General features: G+C 39.6%; 2 protein-coding genes across 5 annotated transcripts in view; both read right to left on the bottom strand.

Moving 5' to 3' along the window:
• Window positions 1-5,005: 5,005 nt before the first annotated feature.
• On the bottom strand, window positions 5,006-8,310 carry MSS51 (MSS51 mitochondrial translational activator). The gene is given in 8 exon segments (XM_007454654.1): window positions 5,006-5,225; window positions 5,530-5,623; window positions 5,925-6,158; window positions 6,161-6,496; window positions 6,701-6,836; window positions 7,665-7,809; window positions 8,091-8,124; window positions 8,127-8,310. Coding segments are annotated over 8 exon segments (1,383 nt in total).
• An 8,071-nt stretch (window positions 8,311-16,381) lies between these two features.
• The window catches only part of PPP3CB (protein phosphatase 3 catalytic subunit beta), a 48,048-nt gene continuing 42,232 nt past the window's right edge, over window positions 16,382-22,197 (bottom strand). Inside the window, exons 13-14 of one of the 4 annotated variants that reach the window (XM_007454650.1) lie at window positions 19,410-19,439; window positions 16,382-18,000 (exon numbers count right to left, since the gene is read on the bottom strand). In XM_007454650.1, coding sequence (XP_007454712.1) covers window positions 17,822-18,000; window positions 19,410-19,439 — 209 coding nt within the window. In that variant the 3' untranslated portion in view covers window positions 16,382-17,821. The remainder of the gene's footprint in view (window positions 18,001-19,409; window positions 19,440-22,197) is intronic. The other 3 variants (XM_007454651.1, XM_007454652.1, XM_007454653.1) reach the window with 3 other exon arrangements.

The following is a 22,197-nucleotide window of genomic DNA, read 5'->3' as shown; positions in this document are numbered from 1 at the left end:
TCCACGTGGTTCTATGCACACTAAAGTTTGAGAACTATTAACCTATTACTCCACATGCTTTTCTACCCAAAAGCTTCCTCATGGGGGTGGGATAGGGTGGATTAAATTTTTAAGTGGCAAAAGCAAGATATACATGGCCCTAGAACAGGGGTGAAGTGGAACGTACTTGAGAAAGGTCACTGCCAAATTTAAACAAAATTGCACAACACTCTGGGTACCCAGCATTAATTCCCCAGCTCTCACCAATCTGTCTGGAAAATATTGGGCCTTTCTGTCCAATCTGCCTGGAGACCTCTGGAATTTAAGCATTCCCTAAGAAGCCTGTCCTTACTCCTTTGCTCTATATTACTACCTCGGTGATCTCATCCCCGCCCTTCCCTCTGTCTAAACTATCAGCTTGAGAGGTTATTTTCCAAACCTCCTATTTCCCGCCCACTTTCCTGAGCTATAGGCCCAAATATCCGATAGTCTATTCAGGTAGATACCACTAGATTTCCCACTTCATCCTTTCAATTTGTCCTTCTTTCTTGACATACAAGGCCCTCCAGGGCCAGAGACCCTTTCCTCATGCTGCCTCTGCCTAGAAAGCACTGCCTGCCTTTTAACAATTATGAATCTATTAAGACTCAATTCAAAGATCACCCACCTCCTTCCTGCCTCAAGAAGCTTTTCCTGACCTTCTTTTACCTTCCCTTGGGTAGACTCCCTTTTTTGCACCCAAGAAAACCTTTTATAGATGTCTGCTGTGACACATTTAACAGTAGTCATGGGCTTCCCTGGTGGCGCAGTGGTTAAGAATCCACCTGTCAATGCAGGGGACACGGGTTCGATCCCTGGTCCGGGAAGATCCCACATGCCACATAACAACTAAGCCCATGTGCCCCAACTACTGAGCCTGTGCTCTAGAGCCTGTAAGTCACAACTACTGAGCCTACGAGCCTAGAGCCTGTGCTCCGCAATGAGAAGCCACCGCAACGAGAAATCTGTGCGCTGCAACAGAGTAGCCCCCACTCACCGCAACCAGAGAAAGCCCGCGCGCAGCAACAAAGACCCAACGCAGCCAAAAAAAAAAAAAAAAAAAAAAAACCAGTAGTCATAGCACATGAGTATTTAACTTGCCTGTATTCAACCACATAAACTTAGCAAAAACAAAACACCTCTGAAGGTCATCATACACTCCAGAGTTCACATAAAATAGGAAACATTATGCTTCTCCTAATGTGAATATTCCACTGTGTTTAAACACACATACCGGACTTCCCTGGTGGTCCAGTGATTGAGACTGTGCTTCCAATGCAGGAGAGCGTGGGTTCAATCCCTGGTCAGGGAAGTTCCATGCCAAGCTACACAGAATAGAAAAAGAAATCAAGGGAATAGACAACCAAACAAGAGAATTCTAATATGAGACGTGTCAATAAGGATTATACTAATGAAAACAAAGAATGAAAAATAAAACCGAATTAGGGCAAAAAACAACATCAAAAACAACACCAACAACAAAAATGCAAATAAAACATAGAATATACACCTAAAAAAAAAAAAAAAAAAAAAAGAAAAGAAAAAAAAAATATATATATATAATTAAAATAAACACACATACGTTTTGTACAGACAGAGCAGTAATTTTGTCCCCAAAGGGACATTTGGCAATGTCTGGAGACGTTTTTGGTTGTCACAACTAGGGAGGAGGGTTTTACTAGTTATCAATGGGGAGAGGCCAAGGATGTTACTAAACATTCTACAATGCACTGGACATCCCCCTACAACAAAGAATTATTCAGCCTGAAATGTCAGTAGTACTGAGGTTAAGAAACTCTGAGTTAGACTCATCTTCCTAAATAACGGATTTGGTCATATAATTCCCTTGATTAAACTCCTCCACTATCTTCCCACTGGAACCAGAATAAAATCCAAACTCCTAGCCATGGTCTGTTAAGCCCCATATAATCTGGCCACTGCCTACCTCTCTGATCTCATCCCTCTTCACCTTCCTTCTGAAGCACCAAACTCTGGTCAAAATGGCCTTCTGTCTAAACATACCAAGCCTGTGACCAAACACACCAGAGATTCCCAGGATCTTTACACTTGTTATTGCTCCTATTTGCAATGTTCTCTATTGCATGTTACATCTCAAATGTCATCCATCTCCTCAGAGATGTATTCCCTGAACATTGTAGCATTAGTAGCCCCACTGTCACTAACACCACTACCAGTTATACACACTAATTACCCTATTTAATTTTCTTTGTAGCACTTAAGAGCATATAAAATTCTGTTATTTACTGTTTGTCATCTCTCCCTGCTGCCCTCGGAATGTACACTCCTTGAGAACAGGGATATCTCTAGAGACTAGAAATAAAATGTTCAGTAAATACGTGGTTGACTACAACAGGGCCCCTCAGACTCAAGCCAATTATTTCATCCAGTGATCAACTAAATAAACAGAGGTCTGTTTCCAACAGTGGAGGAAATAACTGGCTCTGATAGACTTGTTGAGAGAAGGATATGTTGGAATCCACAATGGAGTGTTATCCTTAGGGAATTTCAATGTAGTTTTGAAAATACAGCTTTTTCACTTCATATGCTGACTTTAGAAAATGTAACTCATTATATTGTCCCTGCTTAACATCAGTCTTTTATTAAACTGTAAACACTCTAAGGGTAAAAGCCATTTGGAATCCTCAGCATTTAGCATGAAGCTAAGGCACTTTTATGTACTGTCACCACCACTCTAAGCTGGAAATTTTTGTGTCACCTGTTACTGTGTGGTTTCTGTCTCCTGATTAGACTCTGATAGATATATCACACTTCACCCAAAACAATCAGTAATTAACCCTATAGATTTTACTTTCACATTCTAGCTACAAAATATTATCTACCTGTTTACTTTCCTTGTTACAACTAGACCTCTTCTTTTCCCTAACTACTACCATTAGCTGATACATGCATTACATCATCTGAACCACAAAAATGGCATTCTGACTGGTTTTTCCATTGTCGAACCATCTTGCTCAGTAAGTTCAATCTATTTATGTTACTGAATAATATTCAAAGTGGTATGTATTCAATAATAGCTACCATTTATTAAATACATACTATATGCTAGACACTGTTAAGCACTTAACAAATATTCTCATTTTTTACACTCTGATTTAAAAAACTGTTTTTGGTAACAGCTTTATTGAGATATAATTCACTGATGTAAAGTGTACAATTCAATGGTTTTTAATACATTCAGAGTTGTACCATCACCACAATTTTAGAACATTTACATCACCCCAAAATTAAAGCCCATACACTTTAACCATCATCCCCAATATGCTCACCATCCTCGTCTCTATGCTGCCACTCATCTACTTTGTCTCCATAGATTTGCCAACTCTAGACATTTTATATAAATGCACTCAGACAATATGTGGTCTTTTATGACTGGATTTTCACTTAACAAGAACACGGATGAGCGTATTTTCAAAGTTCATCCATGCTGTAGCATGAATCAGTACTTCATTCTTTTCTATGGCCAAATATTTCATTATATGTATATGCCACATTTTGTTTATCTATTCACAAGTTGATGGACACGGGTTATTTTTACCTTTTGGCTATTATGAATAATGCTGCTGTGAACATTTGTGCACAAATGTTTTCATTTCTCATGAGTACACACCTAGGAGCAGAATAACTGGATCAAATGGTAACTTAATGTTTAACTTCTTGAGAAACTGCCAGACTGTTTTCCAAAATAGCTGCACCATTTTACATCCCTACTAGCAGTGTATGAGGGCTGCAATTTCTCTACATCCTCATTAACACTTGTTATTATCTGTCTTTTATATTGTTGTCATCCTAGCAAAAGAAGCACTTTCTTTCCTTGTGGTTTTGATTTGTATTTCCAGATGACTAATGATGTTGAGCATCTTTTCATGTGCTGATCGATCATTTGTACATCTTCTTTGTAGAAACATCTGTTCAGATCATTTGCCCACTTTTAAATTGAGTTATTTGTCCTTTTATTATCGAGTTGTAAGAGTTCTATACATATATTCTGGATATAAGTGGAGAGGCTGAGGTCACAGCAAGTTGTAGAAATGAATATCCTAATCCTGAGAGTGTGATAAGAGAAGGATGACAATAGACAGGGTGTGGTAGAATGGCAGACCCAAACGGAGAGCTGATGTTAATCACTCCTTTGGCAAGAGAGAAACCTCCAATCTTGAGATGTTCTGTGTAGACAAGTAACACTTGGCAGTGAATAGGAAATAAGATAAAACAAGTGACTTACGAAGCCCCAAACTGAGTTTATTGTGGTATAGACCAGGTGATAACAAAACTCTAGTGTATTCAAGTAAAGTCTGATACACCCTGGGATACCTAAAATACAACACAAGGGCAAAAAGCTGCTCTAAAATTAGAAGTCCCCAAGAGAAAATAGGAAAATGACACATGCATCTCGAAAAAGCCAGGAAGTAGAACAGTGTGCCAATCCTCACAACCTCCCCCATGTTCCCAACCACTTCTCTGACTTCCTCATTTTTCCACTACTTCAAGTCATTAAGACCTCTGCATTTTTTAGCCCAAATTGCTGTATAAGAAGAAAGTCTTTTTCAGAAGAATAAGGTGCCATTCTTCTCCTTGGTGCCATCCGGTTAAAGTCAAAACGTGTAACTTTCTCATGAAGGAAACTCTTAGGAACTTAAGGCTCTACAAAGACTGATATAAGGGCCTTTTGCCACACACTAAATCTAGAATCCTGTCTCCACACACTAAATCTAGAAACCTGTCTCCACACACTAAATCTAGAATCCTGTCTCTAGAAGCTACATGTGGCTAACCTCTTGGAAATGAGTCACATCATACAGGAGCTCCCATTCAGCTTAGAATCTACCAGGACAAGTGAATTAAGTTTACGATATAGTGGATTTGAAAGTTGGCAATAATCTGGCATCAGCAGGTAATTTCATCACAATCTCTGCATTTTCTACCAGTCAGGATCTGGCTCAGCTATTTATACCCTGCCATTTACTTTCTCTTCCAATTGCCTCTTATCCAGCTGGCAGGAGCTTCCAAGAAACATGATATAGTAGGCACTGCAGAATACTGGCTGCTTGTTGGGGTTGGAGTAGATCTGTTCAGGTTTGAGGGACGCAAAAGGATTAGCTCCACAGGCTGTGATGTGTGTATCCAGGTCCACCAGAATCTGCAAAGAGGCTGCCAACTCCTGCTGGCTATGGGAGACAGATAAGAAAAATTGCTCTGCTGATTATGAAAGAGATAGGAGAGGAACTGCTCATCAATCCCCAAAATTACCTAAGGCTGGACTAACGCAACAGCTATCCCTCCCTCCCAAATGTCTAGACTAACTACTCAATTAACAAGCATACCACTTTGAAGGGATGAGAAAGCCAAGCATGGGAAGGAAGAAAATGCTCACCAGAAGGCAGAAGATGAGCAAGGAGGAGAGAAATGAGCTCATCTACATAGAGGTGTGAGTGAATTGGGGAGGTACCACAAATAGGAGGAGGTCAAAACCTGTAAACAGTAATCATCATAGGGATCTCATAATCACGAAGTAGCAAAAGGGTGGGCAGCCAAGCCTCCATCAGGTCCGGGGAAGCATGGAAACCTATGGAACAAAAATGGAGATGGGAATAGGAAGGGGAAACGCTAAGGTAGACCCTAACCAACATACTTCTTTGACTGCGTCCACCCCTCACCTTGCTCACCTCCAATGCTCATTTACCACCATCGCCTGCCCCAGATTCTTTAATGGAAAATTATGGACCCAGGTGTAGCACATATGGCTAATGATCAACCAAGGTCTTCATTATATTATGCTTAACCTGACCAAATGAATGGGGTTCCAAAGGTACAAGAGCCAGGATGGAAAACTCCCAGAGGACCGACCCTGTATTCCCCCAAATGACTCTTAGCTGGATGGAATGCCACCACCAAGTCTGGATGGGCTATCTGCCCAGACTCTACCTGCTCCTCCCAGAAGTCATGATAGAGGCCCCTATGGCCACTAAGCTGAACTGTGCCAGGTTCCAGGAGTGAAGGTGAGGCACTCTGTGAAAAGCCAGCAGCTACATCTACACCCACCATGATTACATGGAGGCCAAGGTGCCCAGGAAACATGTAGCCAAGTTCATCATAGTCCCAGGGTGAGTGAGGAAAGTCTCTGCATGAGAAGCACCAACCATGTGCACTGTGCTTCCCCCGACCTTCCCAACATTTATCCCCAAGGCCCGAAGCCCAAAGCCCAGTGTCAAGGGCCGTGACAGGGCATCTGTCAGCAACCACTTCAAAGAGCCCTGCAGGACATCTGGATCTGGCCTTGGCCATCCTACACTGGCCCACAGGGTGGTCATGGCCTAACTACCAAGCATAGCATCCAGAGTAGCCTCTAGCTGTAAACATCACATAGAAAACCAGGTGTCCCAGCCCTGTGCGACTTCAGTCAGCCAAGACCAAGGTCCTGAGGGAAGGACAAAATCACCTGCAGGAAAGAAGAATAAGAAATGACCTAATCCTTCCCTGGCTTCAATATTCCCTCCATGTTCATTCTCCCAACCTGTCCCCAAGACTGCCCTGTCCCCCTCAGTTCCTCATTTTTTCCTCAAAACAACATGCTTTCATATCTTTCTCCAAGTACCATCAACTATGACCATTCTGGCAAAGTTCCCCAATACTGTCACTCCACCTGTGACCAGAGGCCATTCCATGAGACGGTCCACAGCTACAAGATGCAGCTCTTAACAAACCCTCCTGTGCGCTGGCCAGTCTGACCTCTGGCACTCTGGACCACAGTAATAGACACTCCTGCACCTGAGAGAATGAGGCCCAGAAACAGATGTTCCTATACCTCAAAGGTGAATGGGGGACTCCTGGGAAAGGGAACTGATATTCCTGCAGCACCTGGGAAGAAAGATCACCGGGTGAGGAAAGTAGGGAGAGGAATGACAGCTGCTGCAGCAAAATTGGGGACTATGTTTGGCAGAGGAGGCAGGAGGGAGTGGGAATGTAATTTTTCTCTTGGGTTACAGTGACACCTCAGCCTCTATCTAGAACTAACTTTTTATATCCCTTACAGAAACAAAAAAAAAAGCAGGAGTTTGTGGCTGCCCTGTTATCACAGGTGTGGCTTGACCCCAACCTCCCCAGACAGATACGGTCTTACCACTTAAGTGCTCAAGAGAAGAGAGGTAGGGCTTCCCTGGTGGTGCAGTGGTTAAGAGTCCGCCTGCCGATGCAGGGTACACGGGTTCGTGCCCTGGTCCAGGAAGATCCCACATGCCGCGGAGCGGCTAGGCCTGTGAGCCATGGCCGCTGAGCCTGCGCATCCGGAGCCTGTGCTCCGCAACGGGAGAGGCCACAACAGTGAGAGGCCCACATACCGCAAAAAAAAGAAAAAAAAAAAAAAAAAAAAGAGGAGAGAGGTAGAAAGGATTATACTCTGGTCTCTGTCTAACCTCCCCATAATACCAAAATAATCAGAAGCCTTATAAGCAACCCTTTTCTTATTTCTCTATGGCCTAGATCACACAAAATAAGGAGCAAGCCTGAAGTTATTCTGAAAATTCTCAGACCTTTCCTCCTGCAATAAGGTCTTAGAATAGGATCATTCTGGATGTCTCCCCTATTAGCCCCCAACTAATCACCTCTTGCTGGAGGACCCTGGAGTTTGAAAGGCCACTAGGGAGTACTTTACAGTGAGCACAGAATCGGAATGTGTCCTCCATCTTCTGGAACATTTCTTGAAGGCATCTATATCCAAAGCCTGATACAGGAGTATCCCCATCTAGCACCAACCTGCAGAAACAGCATGAAGAAGGAGTGGCAATAGGAAAAACACCTCCAAAATTTCTCATGACCCTTACCTTGCCTCCTATATATTTGCACCTCTCCTACTCCCATTGTTTCTCTTTTAAGCAAATTATATTTCTTCTATAGTAATAAAACTGGCAAAAGTCAGGATGAGAAAATCCCTCATTGCAAATACCCCATATTCCCCAAGCTATACTCCCTCTCCACCTTATGAATCACTTCTACCAGTGACAATATATCACTCTTCCATAGAGCTAGTCACTCACTTGTATTCTTCATAGCTTTTCATATTCAGTTTTGAAGGATCAGCTGGGACAGGCCAGGAACATTATTCTCCAAGGAGAAGAAGCCAAGTGTATCAATGCTAGGGCCAGGTTTTGAGAGGGTCAGAGGCACAGGAGTCACAACTGTGGGTGGGGTCACAACCACGGGAGCCACTGATGAGGGGAGTTTCTTGTGCCTTCGTCATCGGGACCGTGGAGCCATGGCCTGTCCAGTGATACCTGGGGACTATATGTAGAACAGATATGGAATGGAATTTTGTAAGTTGGACACATAAGAAGTTTTTTCATATGTTTGACCTTTCACTTGTCATTCCAGTCTCTCAGGCCCAGGTATCAGGAAGATTTATTTCATATCTACAGATTATTGATCACCACAGGCAGTTGTGAAAAAGAGAAATAATTATATGTGAATATAATTATACATATATGTATTATACATGAAGTTCTATATATAATATAGATGCCTAGAAAAGTCTGGCAGGGCTCATATAAAATTGATAACAGTGATTAACTCTGAGGAGGGGAAAAGGCACTAGGATGGGAATTGGATCAATAAAAGGGAACTTTAGACTTGTTTGTAATCTGTGACTTTTTATACAAAGAATATATTCATATACTATTAGTGTATTTTAAAAAATCAACTTAGAGAGGAAAAAGCAACAAAAGTTTTGGTTGGGCTTCCCTGGTGGCGCAGTGGTTGAGAGTCCTACTGCCGATGCAGGAGACACGGATTCGTGCCCCGGTCTGGGAAGATCCCACATGCCGTGGAGCGGCTGGGCCCGTGAGCCATGGCCGCTGAGCCTGCGCGTCCGGAGCCTGTGCTCCGCAACAGGAGAGGCCACAACAGTGAGAGGCCCGCGTACTGCAAAAGAAAAAAAAAAAAAAAAAGTTTTGGTTGTCCAAAACTACCATCTAACTGGAGAAATAGTCAATCTAATCTAGTTGGGGAAGGAAAACATTCATTTTAAAAGACTTATCATCACATTTATAAGCAATAAACCAAAAAGTAGAAATCAAATGCAATACCAAATGAGCACTAGCACTACAATGCTAAGTTATGTACATTATTAGGAAAATTTTCTAAAAAGGTGAGTTCTGAAGTAGAACTAAACCCACACCCACTCACTACCTAGAGAGAACTCTTGTGGTGTCCTCCTTCCCTGGCCTGTCTTCTCCCATTTCTTCCACGAGGGCTGAGTAAACAAAAGGGACTATATTGGAAAAAATAAAACATAAATATTTATTGATAAACAGATAAAATCATTTGCAAAATACTATAATATATAAAATATACTTAACATCTATATGTCTTAGACGTTAGATATAAACTATAATATAAGGCAGTGTATAAATCCTACAAGAAAAGTGAAACTAAAGCACTAATGGGAGATCAGAAGAAGAGAGTCTCTCAGTTGGTGAGCTACAGACAGACTTTATGAAGCAGCAGTTGGAACAGACCATGAAATATGGCAATACTGTGAATACACAAAGATAGGAAAACAGGAACTCTAAGCACAAAGAAGAGTGTGACCATAACAAATGTAGATGGGAAAATTCTGGGAACTAAGGAACTAGAATGCTTTGAGCTGGGTTATTAAGTCTAAAGACCTAAGTGTAGGAGATAAAACTATAAGGTCTTAGGGGCTTCCCTGGTGGCACAGTGGTTAAGAATCCACCTGCCAATGCAGGGGACACAGGCTCAATCCCTGCTCCGGGAAGCTCCCACATGCCGCAGAGCAACTAAGGCCATGCACCATAACTACTGAGCCTGCACTCTAGTGCCCACGAGCCACAACTACTGAAGCCTGCGTGCAGCAACGAAGACCCAAGACAGCCAAAAATAAATTAACTAATTAAAAAAAATTTTTTTAATGGTAACTTTCATGTTAAAAAAAAAACACTATAAAGTCTTAGAAGAACACAGGGGAAAAGCTTCATGATACTGGATTTGCCAAGTTCTTGAATACGACACCAAAAGCACAAGCAATAAAAGAAAAAATAGATAAACCGGACTATATCAAAATTTTAAAACTTTTGTGCATCAAAGGACAAAGTGAAATGGCAACCCATAGAATGGGAGAAAATACTTGTAAATCATATATCTGATAAGAGATTAATATCCTGAATACGTAAAGAACACCTGAAACTCAACAACAACCAACAGCCCAATTACAAAATGGGCAAAAGACTTGAATAGACATTTCTCCAAAGAAAATATACAAATTTCCAAGAAGCACATGATACTCAACACGACTAATCAAAGGCAAATCAAAACCACGGACACCACTTTACTCCCATTAGGATGGCTATCATCAAAAAACTAGAAAATAACAAGTGTTGGTGAGGATGCAGAAAAACCGGAACCTTCCTGCACTGATGGTAGGAATGTAAAACGGTGCAGCTACTGTGCAAAACAGTATGGCAGCTCTGCAAAAAGTTAAATAGAGAATTATCATATGACCCAGCAATTTCACTCTTAGGTATACACCCAAAATAACTGAAAACAGCTATGCAAACAAATGCTCATACACAAATGTCCATAGCAGCACTATTCACAGTAGCCAAAAGGTAGAAACAAACTAAAGTTTATCAAAAGATAAATGAACAAATTGGGAGATATATATATATATATATATATATACACATATATATACACATATATGTGTGTATATATATATAAATTCAGCCATAAAAAGAAATGTACTGATACATGGTACAATGTGGATGAACCTCAAAAACATTATGCTAAGTTAAAGAAGCCAGACACAAAACAACACATTATATGATTCCATTTATATGAAATATCAAGAATAGGTAAATTCAGAGACAGAAAGCAGATCCGTGGTTGCCAAGGGCTGGGTGGAAGGGGGAATGTGGAGTAACTGATTAATGGTTATAGGCTTTTTGGGGGGTGTGATGAAAATGTTTTGGAACTAGATAGAGGTAGTGGTTGCACAACAATGTGAATGTACTCAATGTCATTTAATTGCTCACTTTAAAAGGATTAATTTTATGTTATGTGAATTTCACCTCAATTTAAAAAAAAAAGAAAGGTATCTATAGAGATTTTGAAGCTAAAAAAATTGTTTTATTCCCCAGATAAACTGCCTCCAGGGACAGGGAAATGAAGAGGATAATGCTGACAGTGGTTGTTTTTACTGTGAATGAGGTAAAAGTTCAAATCAAGAATTGTGTTTTGTTACAAAAATGGTCTGACATTTAATCCTTCTGAACTAGATCTGTTAGGAAAAAACTCCAGAATGATCATTCAGCTGAGATGTAGGTGGCAGAACAATCAAACAAAAACCCTCCCCAAATCATCCAGCTAATATCCATTATCTTACAACATGGCTCTTGCAAACCACGGTCCTCAGGTTAATGGAGGAACTAATTTGATTTTCCTTTGTAGTTTCTTTCTCCTCGTCCTTTCATTCCACCCCTATTCTCCCCCCTCATCCCACAGATGAACAGCCAGTTTCAGAGTCCACAAAACAGAGATAACTAAGTTCATCTGCATATCATATCTTCTACATTCCCACCAATAAAGAAGAAATTAGACCTAAAGATAGTACATTATTTTAGGATTTAAGGTTTATCTCTCTTTCCTAAAGGGTAGATGGAATTGCCTTCAAACCTTAGGACACCATTTCCAAAAACTGACCTGGCTCTTCCCTCCACTTTTTTTTTTTTAATTTATTTATTTTTGGCTGCATTGGGTCTTTGTTGCTGCGCACAGGCTTTCTCTAGTTGCAGGGAGTGGGGGCTACTCTTCGTTGCGGTGCGCAGGCTTCCGATTGCGGTGGCTTCTCTTGTTGTGGAGCATGGGCTCTAGGCATGCAGGCGTCAGTAGTTGTGGCTTGTGGGCACTACAGTGCAGCCTCAGTAGTTGTGACATACGGGCTTAGTTGCTCTGCATCATGTGGGATCTTCCCGAACCAGGGCTCAAACCTGTGTCTCCTGCATTGGCAGGCGGATCCTTAACCACTGTGCCACCAGGGAAGCCCTTTCCTCCACTTTTAATCACCAAACATTCTCATCACATTCCCAGAACCACTGCAATTCTAGAATAAGTACTCATATGCTGTATCTACCCAGCCCCCTCTGGCAAGACACCACCTTCTTAAACCTTGAAAGAATGCACTCATCTTTTCTTTACAGGTATGGAGGAAAAGTATCTTTGAGATAAATCAAGAGTCTTAAATTCCAGAAGTAGTAATAAATATCTTCCTGATATTCAACCAAAGGCCTTTATTCTGCAATGGAAGCCAATTAAGACCAGAAAGGCACTTATACACCTTTCCAATGAGAGGTCTTCCTCCAATGGAAGATTAAGTCCACTGGAAGACTGGCTGAATTGGCTGGAAGTCAAGGGATCACACAGCTTGGGGAGGCATGAAGTTGGTGAAATCCCTGATGCCATATTTTCCTCTGTGTCTACAGTGGGTTCCTGATACAAATGGATAATTTTCTGGCAGGAAGGTAAGAAGGTGGGAATGAGGAGCCAGGTCTTTGCATCTGCATCTGTATATATCATCAGGCTCATGTCTGAGTTTATGTACCCAGGCCCCCTAGTTCTAACTTTCCTGCAATGAGGCCTAGTATCCTCCAAGTTTGGGGGTGGGGAGTTGACCTGAGAGAAACAAAGGCAGTGACTTGGGGTCTAATTTATTCCCAGTATAGAAGAGAGAGAACACCAACACCAAGGACTGGAGAGGAGAGGAGACATGAACTTGACGGCCTACAAAAACTCTTATCCTTCATCTCTAAATTCTCTAAAATATTAGCTATATTATCCCCACACCTAGGTCTCCCATATTCACCCCTCCTTACCACCAACAGCCTCAAATTTCACCTAAATCATAGTCATCTCCTCACCATCTCCAGACCAGTGAGGCCCATCTAATTTTCTCAAATTCACCAGCAAACAAAAAATGTCTTTAGGGAGTAGGGAAGAGAAGGGTGAGTGAAACTCATCATTGGGGATCCTCAAAAGGGGTTAGGAAAGAGAAAGAGAAAAGGAGAAACACATTAGAAACATTGCTATTAGGACAACATTCAGCTGCTTTATCAGTGATTAACACTCCCTGGAGTGCTAAATACTTTACTCAACTATAAACTAAGCAAGCAGAGGAGTTGATGGAAAAGTAACTTACCCTGCTAAGCCCTCAGCTTCCTTCCTTCTCTCTTTCTTCCAAGTGAAGTAAATGCTTGATCTCCTCAGATCTACGTTGTGGCTGATTTGCAGCTGTCCCTTCATATCACTTTCCTTTGCAAACTGCTGAAATGCTGAGTCTCTGTGATTAGGTATGCCCTGCCAACCAGACAGACAACACTGAATTCTCCCTAACGAGGCAAATAAGGACCTGGCCCCCTGCCCTTGGACTTCTCTCTTTCTGACCTTCCTTCTCTGCCAAGAAGGCTCAGAACTCTGTCAACACTCCCAAACTCACCAAAGGCCAGGCAGGCTGAGGAAAGATGAAGCTTACTGCTTCCTGGACCTCTCTCACTAAGGCAGCATTTCTGCTCCCAGTCCACACAGCGTCAGGAAAAAGCCCTTGGGATTAGTTCAGAAGTCAGTATTTGATTGGAAAAGGTAAACACTAGCCCAGAGGAATAGGAACCCCTAGAGTTCTAGATGTCAATCTAGACAAAGGATGAGTTCTCCCAAGCCCAAAGTCCTTTTTAACGTAACAAACACTGCTCAAACACATCTCAACAGTGACCAATGTAGGTTTAAGTACAAATATGATACCCAGAAAAGGAGAATACAAATGGTCATTTAATGGTACAGAAAGAAATCAATTGGAGGGGAAACATCCAGAATTAATTTGTAAAATTCAATTTCCCTGAAAGGAGGGCAAGGCACTTTCTGAGTGAATGTCAACAGGGGCATTCCACCTGTTTATTTTAAAAGAGGAATAAAATTTTCTGGAATATTAAAGTAAGCAAGACCAAAAACACACACTATTTCTAGGAAGAGAAAATAGAAAAGAACTCAAACATCTCATTCCTTCCTGTAATGGATGCTGATCCAGGGAATTTAATTCCACATTTCTAGCTCCTTTTCACTTAGAGCTATCAAGCTCCAGAACCTATCAGAGTTGTTAGTGCAGTGGTCCTATATGACTCTACGACCTGACGCTGCTTACACGTGGCCCCAGCTATGTCACTTACCTGCCTCTGTGAACATCAGCAAATTGGGGAACAGAACCACTTGCAATAAGGTCCTGGACCGTGGCAAATAAATCTATGTATGAACAGATGCAGAGAATGGATTCCAAAGGAACCCCAAACTGTAGAAAGCACAAACTACAAGCAGGGAAGGTGGAAGAAAAGTGTTAAGGATGCAAAAAAACATTACATAACATTATGTAGAATAGCTGTGGACAAAGGAAAATCAGTTGCAACAGGCAAAAATCCTGAATAAAATAGGGGTAATTCATTTTAAGCAAAGGTTTCAGGCCAATTTCAAATTTAACTGGCAGAAAATTGAAAGGTTTTGAGGTTTGTTAATGGCTGAACTGCAAAAGGTAAAAGAACTCAGATTGTCTTTTCTAACTCAGAAGTGTCATCTTTGAATATAAAGGGAGATGATATATAGAAAAAAATTGACATTGAATAGTTTACATTTCACCATCATTACTACTGTTCTGGTAGACATTTAAATTTACAATTTAGAAAGATCTGAACTTTTCACAATTTGCATTCATCATGAGTTACATTTTAAAAAAAGCCTTTAAAAGTACTTCTATGGTTCGTTGTGAAACTAGTTAGAAGACAGACTAGAAAGAGCTTCCTATTCAACAAGTACGAAGGGGGCTTCCCTGGTGGCGCAGTGGTGAAGAATCCTCCCGCCAATGCAGGGGACGCAGGTTCAAGCCCTGGTCTGGGAAGATCCCACATGCTGCGAAGCAACTAAGCCTGTGCACCACAGCTACTGAGCCTGTGCTCTAGAGCCCGTGAGCCTAGAGCCCATGCTCCGCAAGAAGAGAAGCCACCGCAATGAGAAGCCCGCGCACCGCAACAAGAAGCCCCCGCTCTCTGCAACTAGAGAAAGCCCGCGCACAGCAACAAAGACCCAACTCAGCCAAAAAATAAATAAAGTAAATTTTTAAAAAAAGGAATCTATGAGGCACTGGGTGATATTCTACCACTCTTCATGTATACCACTTTTTCTGAGTTCCATTCCTTCCTCTTATTTTTTTCTTAATTTTTACCATTAACCCTAATTCTTCTGATTTGCTAATGATATTTTATGTTTACCCATGATTCCCATAAACACTATATAACCCTAGTAATGGACCTAAGGAACTAAAGAAGTTCCTGCTACCTGATATATTAGTTAAGCTCTTAATTTAGAGATGCATAGTTTTCATAGACCAATAACATCAAGAGAATATTTAAGGTATACAGTACATAATAACTGTAAAGGCAGCTCATGGACTGGGATGCAAGTTAATATTACAGCAAGCAGAAGCTGTAATGATCAACAATTTGAGTTGTTTGCTACCTTGAATTAGGCACGTATATATACTTCAATTTAAATTAATGCTTTTTTTAAAAGTCTTTATTGAATTTGTTACAGTATTGCTTCTGTTTTATGTTTTGGTTATTTTTTGGGCCGCGAGGCATGTGGGATCTTAACTCCCTGACCAGGGATCGAACCCACACCCTATGCACTGGAAGGTGAAGTCTTAACCACTGGACCACCAGGGAAGTCCCTAAATTAATGCTTTATAATGTGTATCATTATAATTATTGTTGAAAAAGGTAATTAAAGTTGCTATACAATTATATTATTATAAAATGTTGAACAATATGCAAATTTCACTCAATGTGCAAAATTCTATACTTATTTTGATTGTGACAAAGAACGAAAATGCAGTATTATTCTTTTCTTATTGTTAAAACACTTAATAAATTCCAAATACTACTGTAACAAAATTCTAGACAATAACATTTTCTTTCAATTAAAAGTTAAGTGAAACACTGATTTTAAATAGATTTAGGCCTGTAATAGGTACCCAGAGTGCTCAGTTACTAATGCTCATGTAAAACAAGTATAAGCAAAGTAAAAAAAAAAAAAAAAAAAAAAAAAAAAAAAAAAAAAAAAAAAAAGCAAAATTTATGAAGACAAGAATTTAAATCATCATATTATCATGAACTACCCATTAGATAATTTTCTCTGAATATCCCAATTCTACTAACAGGATTTTCTGATTTGCATGAGGTCAAATCAGACTACATCTTCCAAATAAAACCCAACACAGAGATAGGAGCAGCGGCCCATGCATGGAATTTATTGTGTGCTACTGTTTATAAAATACTCAAATAGTCCTGCACATGCATAATATTTCCAACTTAGAAAGGAGACCATACAGGGTGCACTTTCTGGCAAACAAACAATAGATGGTTCCGCTGCCTGGAGCTCTGAGTTGTATTCCAGGGCATGAGGGAAGCAGGCCACCAAAGTAAAGGGAAATACCAAACTACTGTGGCAATCAATACAGGTCAGTAATTGTGAAAAACTAGCACATGGTTCCATTTAGTCTAACCAAGCAGTTCTGTAACTATCAAAAGAAAATGTTCAACATGCAGTCTTGACTTTTATGCTTCCACTAACATCTGAATGACTGAACAGAATTGTTGCTTCTATGCTGCACTGCTTAATCAAAAACACTTCCAGAACATTTTAAAATTTCCTTTGCATCAAAACATAAAATGATAGAAAGCCAGCAGTAAATCACCCTGGTGGCTATTTAAGCAACTTGAGTACTCACAGTAAACTAAAATTTCTCATAACATCTAGGTAACCTATACATGTCGTACCTGTACATCATAGGTCTATATATTAAATATTTGCAAAATGAAAACATGCATACACAAAATACGTCAAGTTTTACAGACATGATTTGAATTAAAATTTACTTTGACAATGTACAAACTTTTTTTAAAGTACCTTAAATGAGTAATTCTGTAATTCTTCATAATTCTGAAATTTAGAGATTTTCTTCTTAAATCTCTGGGGTGTAAATCTCAAAAGATCTGGGCAAGAAAGATTCTAAATTAGTTTGTGGATTTGTGTACAAGTAAGAGAGTCTGCCTAGAAATAGGTTATGCATTCATAATTGAAAAATACCAAGACTATATTACAGAATTAGCCACATTTAGGAACTATAGACCTGAGGTCAGCATTTTGTATAAATGCCAACTGGGTTTCTCAGCATTTTGCCCATAATTCAAAACACAGCTTAGTAACCTCGGAAATGTATTTTAAGACCATGCTAATTCATCCTTTAAAGACATTTCAAGGGGGAAAAAAAAAGTCCACATTATCTCTTAGGATTGTATTTGAAGTTATGGTTGAAAAACAAAATCTAATTCTACTGAGGGGAAAAAGAAATCTCATTTGTAAACTTAAATGTGTGAACCACAAGCATAAATGGAGGCGTAGTTGCCCTCCACTGGAAATTGCCCCAAGCCCCTTGCTCACTGCTCTCCACCTTGGCAGCGATGACCCAATCTTATCAGATAGCACAACATGTCCCAGGGCCCTCAAGCCTCCATCCAGGAAGGGGGCTGGGGTCTCAAAAGCACAATGGTTTCTCCAGAGGGACTGTGACATTTACAGTCAGCTTGGCCGACCCCTCCAGCTCCTCGGGTGATCTGTCCATTCGGGGCCCGAGCTGTGAGAGTCCCTGGGAAGCCGTGGGTCACTGGGCACCATGGTTGCCAGTCCCGTGGTTCTCAGTGGCATGTGCGGTGTTCAGAGAATTGAAACCATCTTGCTGTACAGCATCTTTCCGGGGTGGCATTCTCTCATTGATCCTATCCAAACCCTTTGCCTCTTCAAAACTGCAGATTCTATGTGATGGAGAGAATCCTCGTATTGCTTAACAAAATGCAAATTTGATAAGTCAGTAATTGAAAAACATTTCTGAGATTTCAAAAACATAATTAATGATTTTTAAGAAGAAAGAAATTAGTTGTACATAGCAACATTTAAATCTTACTTTAACTGAAGCCTATCCCCATTCTAGATTTCCCCTTAAAAATGTGAAATGTTTAAACCTAAATATAAACATGACAGCTTCATAGACGACAAGTGTTACATAGCCTTAAAAAAAAACACACACAAAAATAATCCTCCCCTGCCCCCAAGACCTCCAGGCAATGGTCTCAGGGTCTCAACCTGACTTCTACCACATCAATTATCTCCTACCTCAGGCCCTAAGATCACCAGTGACTATCACAGTAAGGCAGCAACAAGAGTAGGGGCAAGTGAGGAGGCTAAACAAGGTTAATCCTCAACATACAAATCTGTACCAAAAGCGTGGGAGAAGAATAGAAAGTTAAAATTTAGCAGATCAGAACTACCTTGGAGGTCAAGGTATTATCGCCCCATTACCACCAATATGAAATGAAAAAGGTAGGAAATGCCTCCAGGAGTTAGATCTGTGTTTGGCAGATTGTAAAACGTATTTATAGTTCCATATTTTAGGAGATGTTTTCCTTAATTCACTGGCCATTCACTGCCTGTTCTTTGGAAACCCAAATCAAAATAAACGGCAATCCTCCTCCAATTGTTATGCTTTCTCATTCACTTCATCTGGAGTGATGTATCCTCTATCCTTAAAATGTACATTAAAAAAATTTCCATACTATTGGTTATAATCTGGTTGCTTTAATATGCAATCCCTGGGACTCAGAGTCTGTGCATGTGAACCAAGTAAGGGGTTGGGGCAGCAAAGCTTTCAGCAACGTGGAATACCAACCCAATACATGATATACGCGGATGTAATATTATCAGCAAACACTAGCCCAGACTGCAGCACAAAATCATAGTGACAACTCTGCACTCTCAGGTGAATTACTGAAAACGAGTATGTCATTTTTATATCATGAGTATACCAAACCTACATCTAGAGAGGATTTCACTTCAGAATAAAAAAATCTGAGTAGCACAAAATCATGCAAAATATGGAACAGATCTTTATTTGCAACTGTAAATGCTATAATATTATACCATAACATGCTGTACTCTAAAGAATTCTGGAACATTAAATGCTGGTCGCATTACTATACTAGAAAAGGGAAAAAACCAAATTGTCACTATGGAACTCAGTCCTTGTGATTTAAAAAGAAGAAGAAGAAAAAGATATGACTGTTAAAGTTGATGAGTCAGTGAGTCTGATTCATCTTGGACTGTGCGAGCTAGAAGTAAGACACACCCACAGGACATTCTCTGATGCCCACCCACACACCACAGATCTCTGCCCAGTGCAAGGACTCTGATCGTACCTTTTTCAGCCTCAATAGCCTCAACTGTGGCTGTACAGAAGTGAGCAGAGGCATGCAAAATGAATGAGAGAGATGAGAAGGGTCATATCGTACAGCAGAAAAGGCAATGATTACTTAAAATATAACAGTACCCCATACTACATTATCATTTACAATTTAACATATATAGTACCCGTATTAGAGAGCCCCATCCAATCCCCCAATTCCTGACACAGCACAGTTTACACACAGCACTAAGACACCATTGCTCAGAGCACAGAACACATAGACCTATTGTAAACACAGACACCTCAGCATCCATGCAAATGCACACTAGTATTAATTACCCATCTTGAATTCAGTATTTTGATGACGTTAGAATTTTCCAACATGTTTATTATGTCACATCCATCACAATCACAAGGAAATTCTCTAGAGTGAAATTATGATGGTAGAATTGCAGCAGAGCAAACAGAAGGAGATTCTTTTCTTTCATGTCTAACTGAAATAATACTTATCACCAGTTGGTTCCCTAAGATATAAACTAGAAGGGGTCAGCAGTGCTTTTCCTGTCACTTCTAATTCATAGGGCAAAGCATAAGCTGCAAAAGTTGGTATGGCTACAACGAAATTTATGGTCAGTAAACTTAGTGAATTACTCTAATTAGAACAGTTCCATAGTGCTGTCCTCTGTGGGTAATCTAAAAGGACTCCTCTTATCTACTAGAAACGTCCTTTCTATTATAACTGGTGTTCCAAATATCTAAAGATATCTAAAGATATCAACATATAAAATATATAAAAATCCATTTATGTTCAGTGTATCACAAACTCAAATCTACCTCAGGTACTAACAGTCTCAAGTGACGATAAGAAGGCTACTGAGCATGTTTTCAAGCCCATCTACCAACTAGAGAGGAATCAAGAGATAGAACTGAGGTCTTACAGGCAATAAATCCTATTCATTTCATGATATGGACATACATATAGGTCATATAAATGAGAAACACATTCTTGGTATAGCTTGTCTCTGGCCCATTTAGAGAATTTCAACATATTTAGTCATACATATTTTTGTAGTCAAAGATTCTTTTGGTTCATTTCTGGGTTCAAATTGTATAAAGCACTCACACTGAGGACCAGGACCAAAGATTGCAGAGGACATTATTGCCTGATAATACTGCCAAGTCTCAATTCTTACTTTACCCAAAGTGCACAAATTCATAATATTGATAATGTTCCATCCCTTCTACTTTGCTTCTTCAATGATAAGGCCAATTAGAATAATTATTCCTAAAATGAACTTTTAGCAGTACACATGATTTAGAAATAATAAAATTTATCCAAAGCAGTTATTAATGTGAAAGGACACTATGAATCTAAGGAGTTAAAGAAGGCTAAATTAGATGTTTGTAATCTCAATCAGTAAAGTGGGGACCCCCCAAAAAGGAGCATAAACACTGAATAAAGGAAGAATTACTTTTTCTCAACTGTTAAATCATATTACAAATTAAAGCAGATATACTTATTGTATACCCACTATACTTATTTAAATCACCATTTAAAAAATCTAGCCCTGTATACTTGGAAAATACTCTTGGAATTTGTCCAGACAGAAAACTGGGATAAATGACCCACCTCTATTGGATCAGCCCTGGAATTCCTATTCTTCAAAACATGGACTATTTTCTTTATAATTTAGAAATTAAATGGGGAAAAATAAAATGCCTACCAGAATCTACGTTTTAAAGAGCTTGTGGTAACAGAAGTGATTTTATATGAGATATTTCATAATTTGTATTTTACATATAGTAATAAATTAAAAAGAAAAAACTGATTATCACTGTAAGAATTAGTATCTATTTTAGTATGTCAATAGTTTTAAAGTCTATAAAAATTTTTTTCAAATTATGAAAATGACAATACACTTTTGGGGGCTTTTAATTTTATATGCATTTTCTAGGTCAATTTATATTCTCTGCTCTTTCCCAAGGCCTCTAAATGCTCCTAAATCCTTTTCAGGACACAAAATGTACATCACACTCAAAATTGCATACCATGTTAAGCTTGAATGCTTAGAATTCAAAGAAGATCATTTGAAGCTTACATATTAAGCTGGAAAGAAAGAGATCTGATAATTGCAAAATTCTATCTGAAAAGCACTATTTTTCCTCAATTTTTTTCAGTTTTATGGGGCATCCTGACGTGGCCTTACTAAGTTTGAGTGTAATGCTGTTTCAAACTGTGTTCCTCAATACTACACAGGATAAGTGATCAAGAGGAATTGACCTTACTATAATACAGATGGCCACATATTTTCTCATATAGGTCCTCATGAAGGTAGCATTATAACGGCTAGCTCCCAATCAAACTTCCAAGAAGAAAATGCACATAAAATATGATTATCAAATCCTACTCCAACAGAGTTATGCAGCTTGTAAAAACACTTGAGAAATATAAATTAACTGTAAAGTTACTAATGAGACAATTTCTATTTTCTGACAATAGGACAGAGGTCTTAGAATTTTAAAACTTTCTTTTTGTAATACTTAGCTCTCAGGTATTCACGTCAGGGGTCATGTCTACTAAAATTTTAAATGTTACATAAATTTTTAAAAATCACATGGGTGATCATACTTCTGTATGAGTTTTGTTATTTGTTTCAAAATGGGTTTGTCTTATGATAGAGAAATCACTTCAACCAAATGTAAACCACACGATCAAGATCCATTGCTGGCAGAGCTAGGGAGCTATCTAGTTTCCCAAATCGGACCCCTTAAGCTCAGCACCATCCAGTAACTCACTCTAC

Source organism: Lipotes vexillifer, unplaced genomic scaffold (assembly GCF_000442215.2).
Source record: "Lipotes vexillifer unplaced genomic scaffold, Lipotes_vexillifer_v1.1 scaffold205, whole genome shotgun sequence".
Lineage (NCBI taxonomy): Eukaryota > Metazoa > Chordata > Mammalia > Artiodactyla > Lipotidae > Lipotes > Lipotes vexillifer.
The sequence above is the reverse complement of the archived record's forward strand: the minus strand, read 5'-3'. Positions and strand labels throughout refer to the sequence as shown.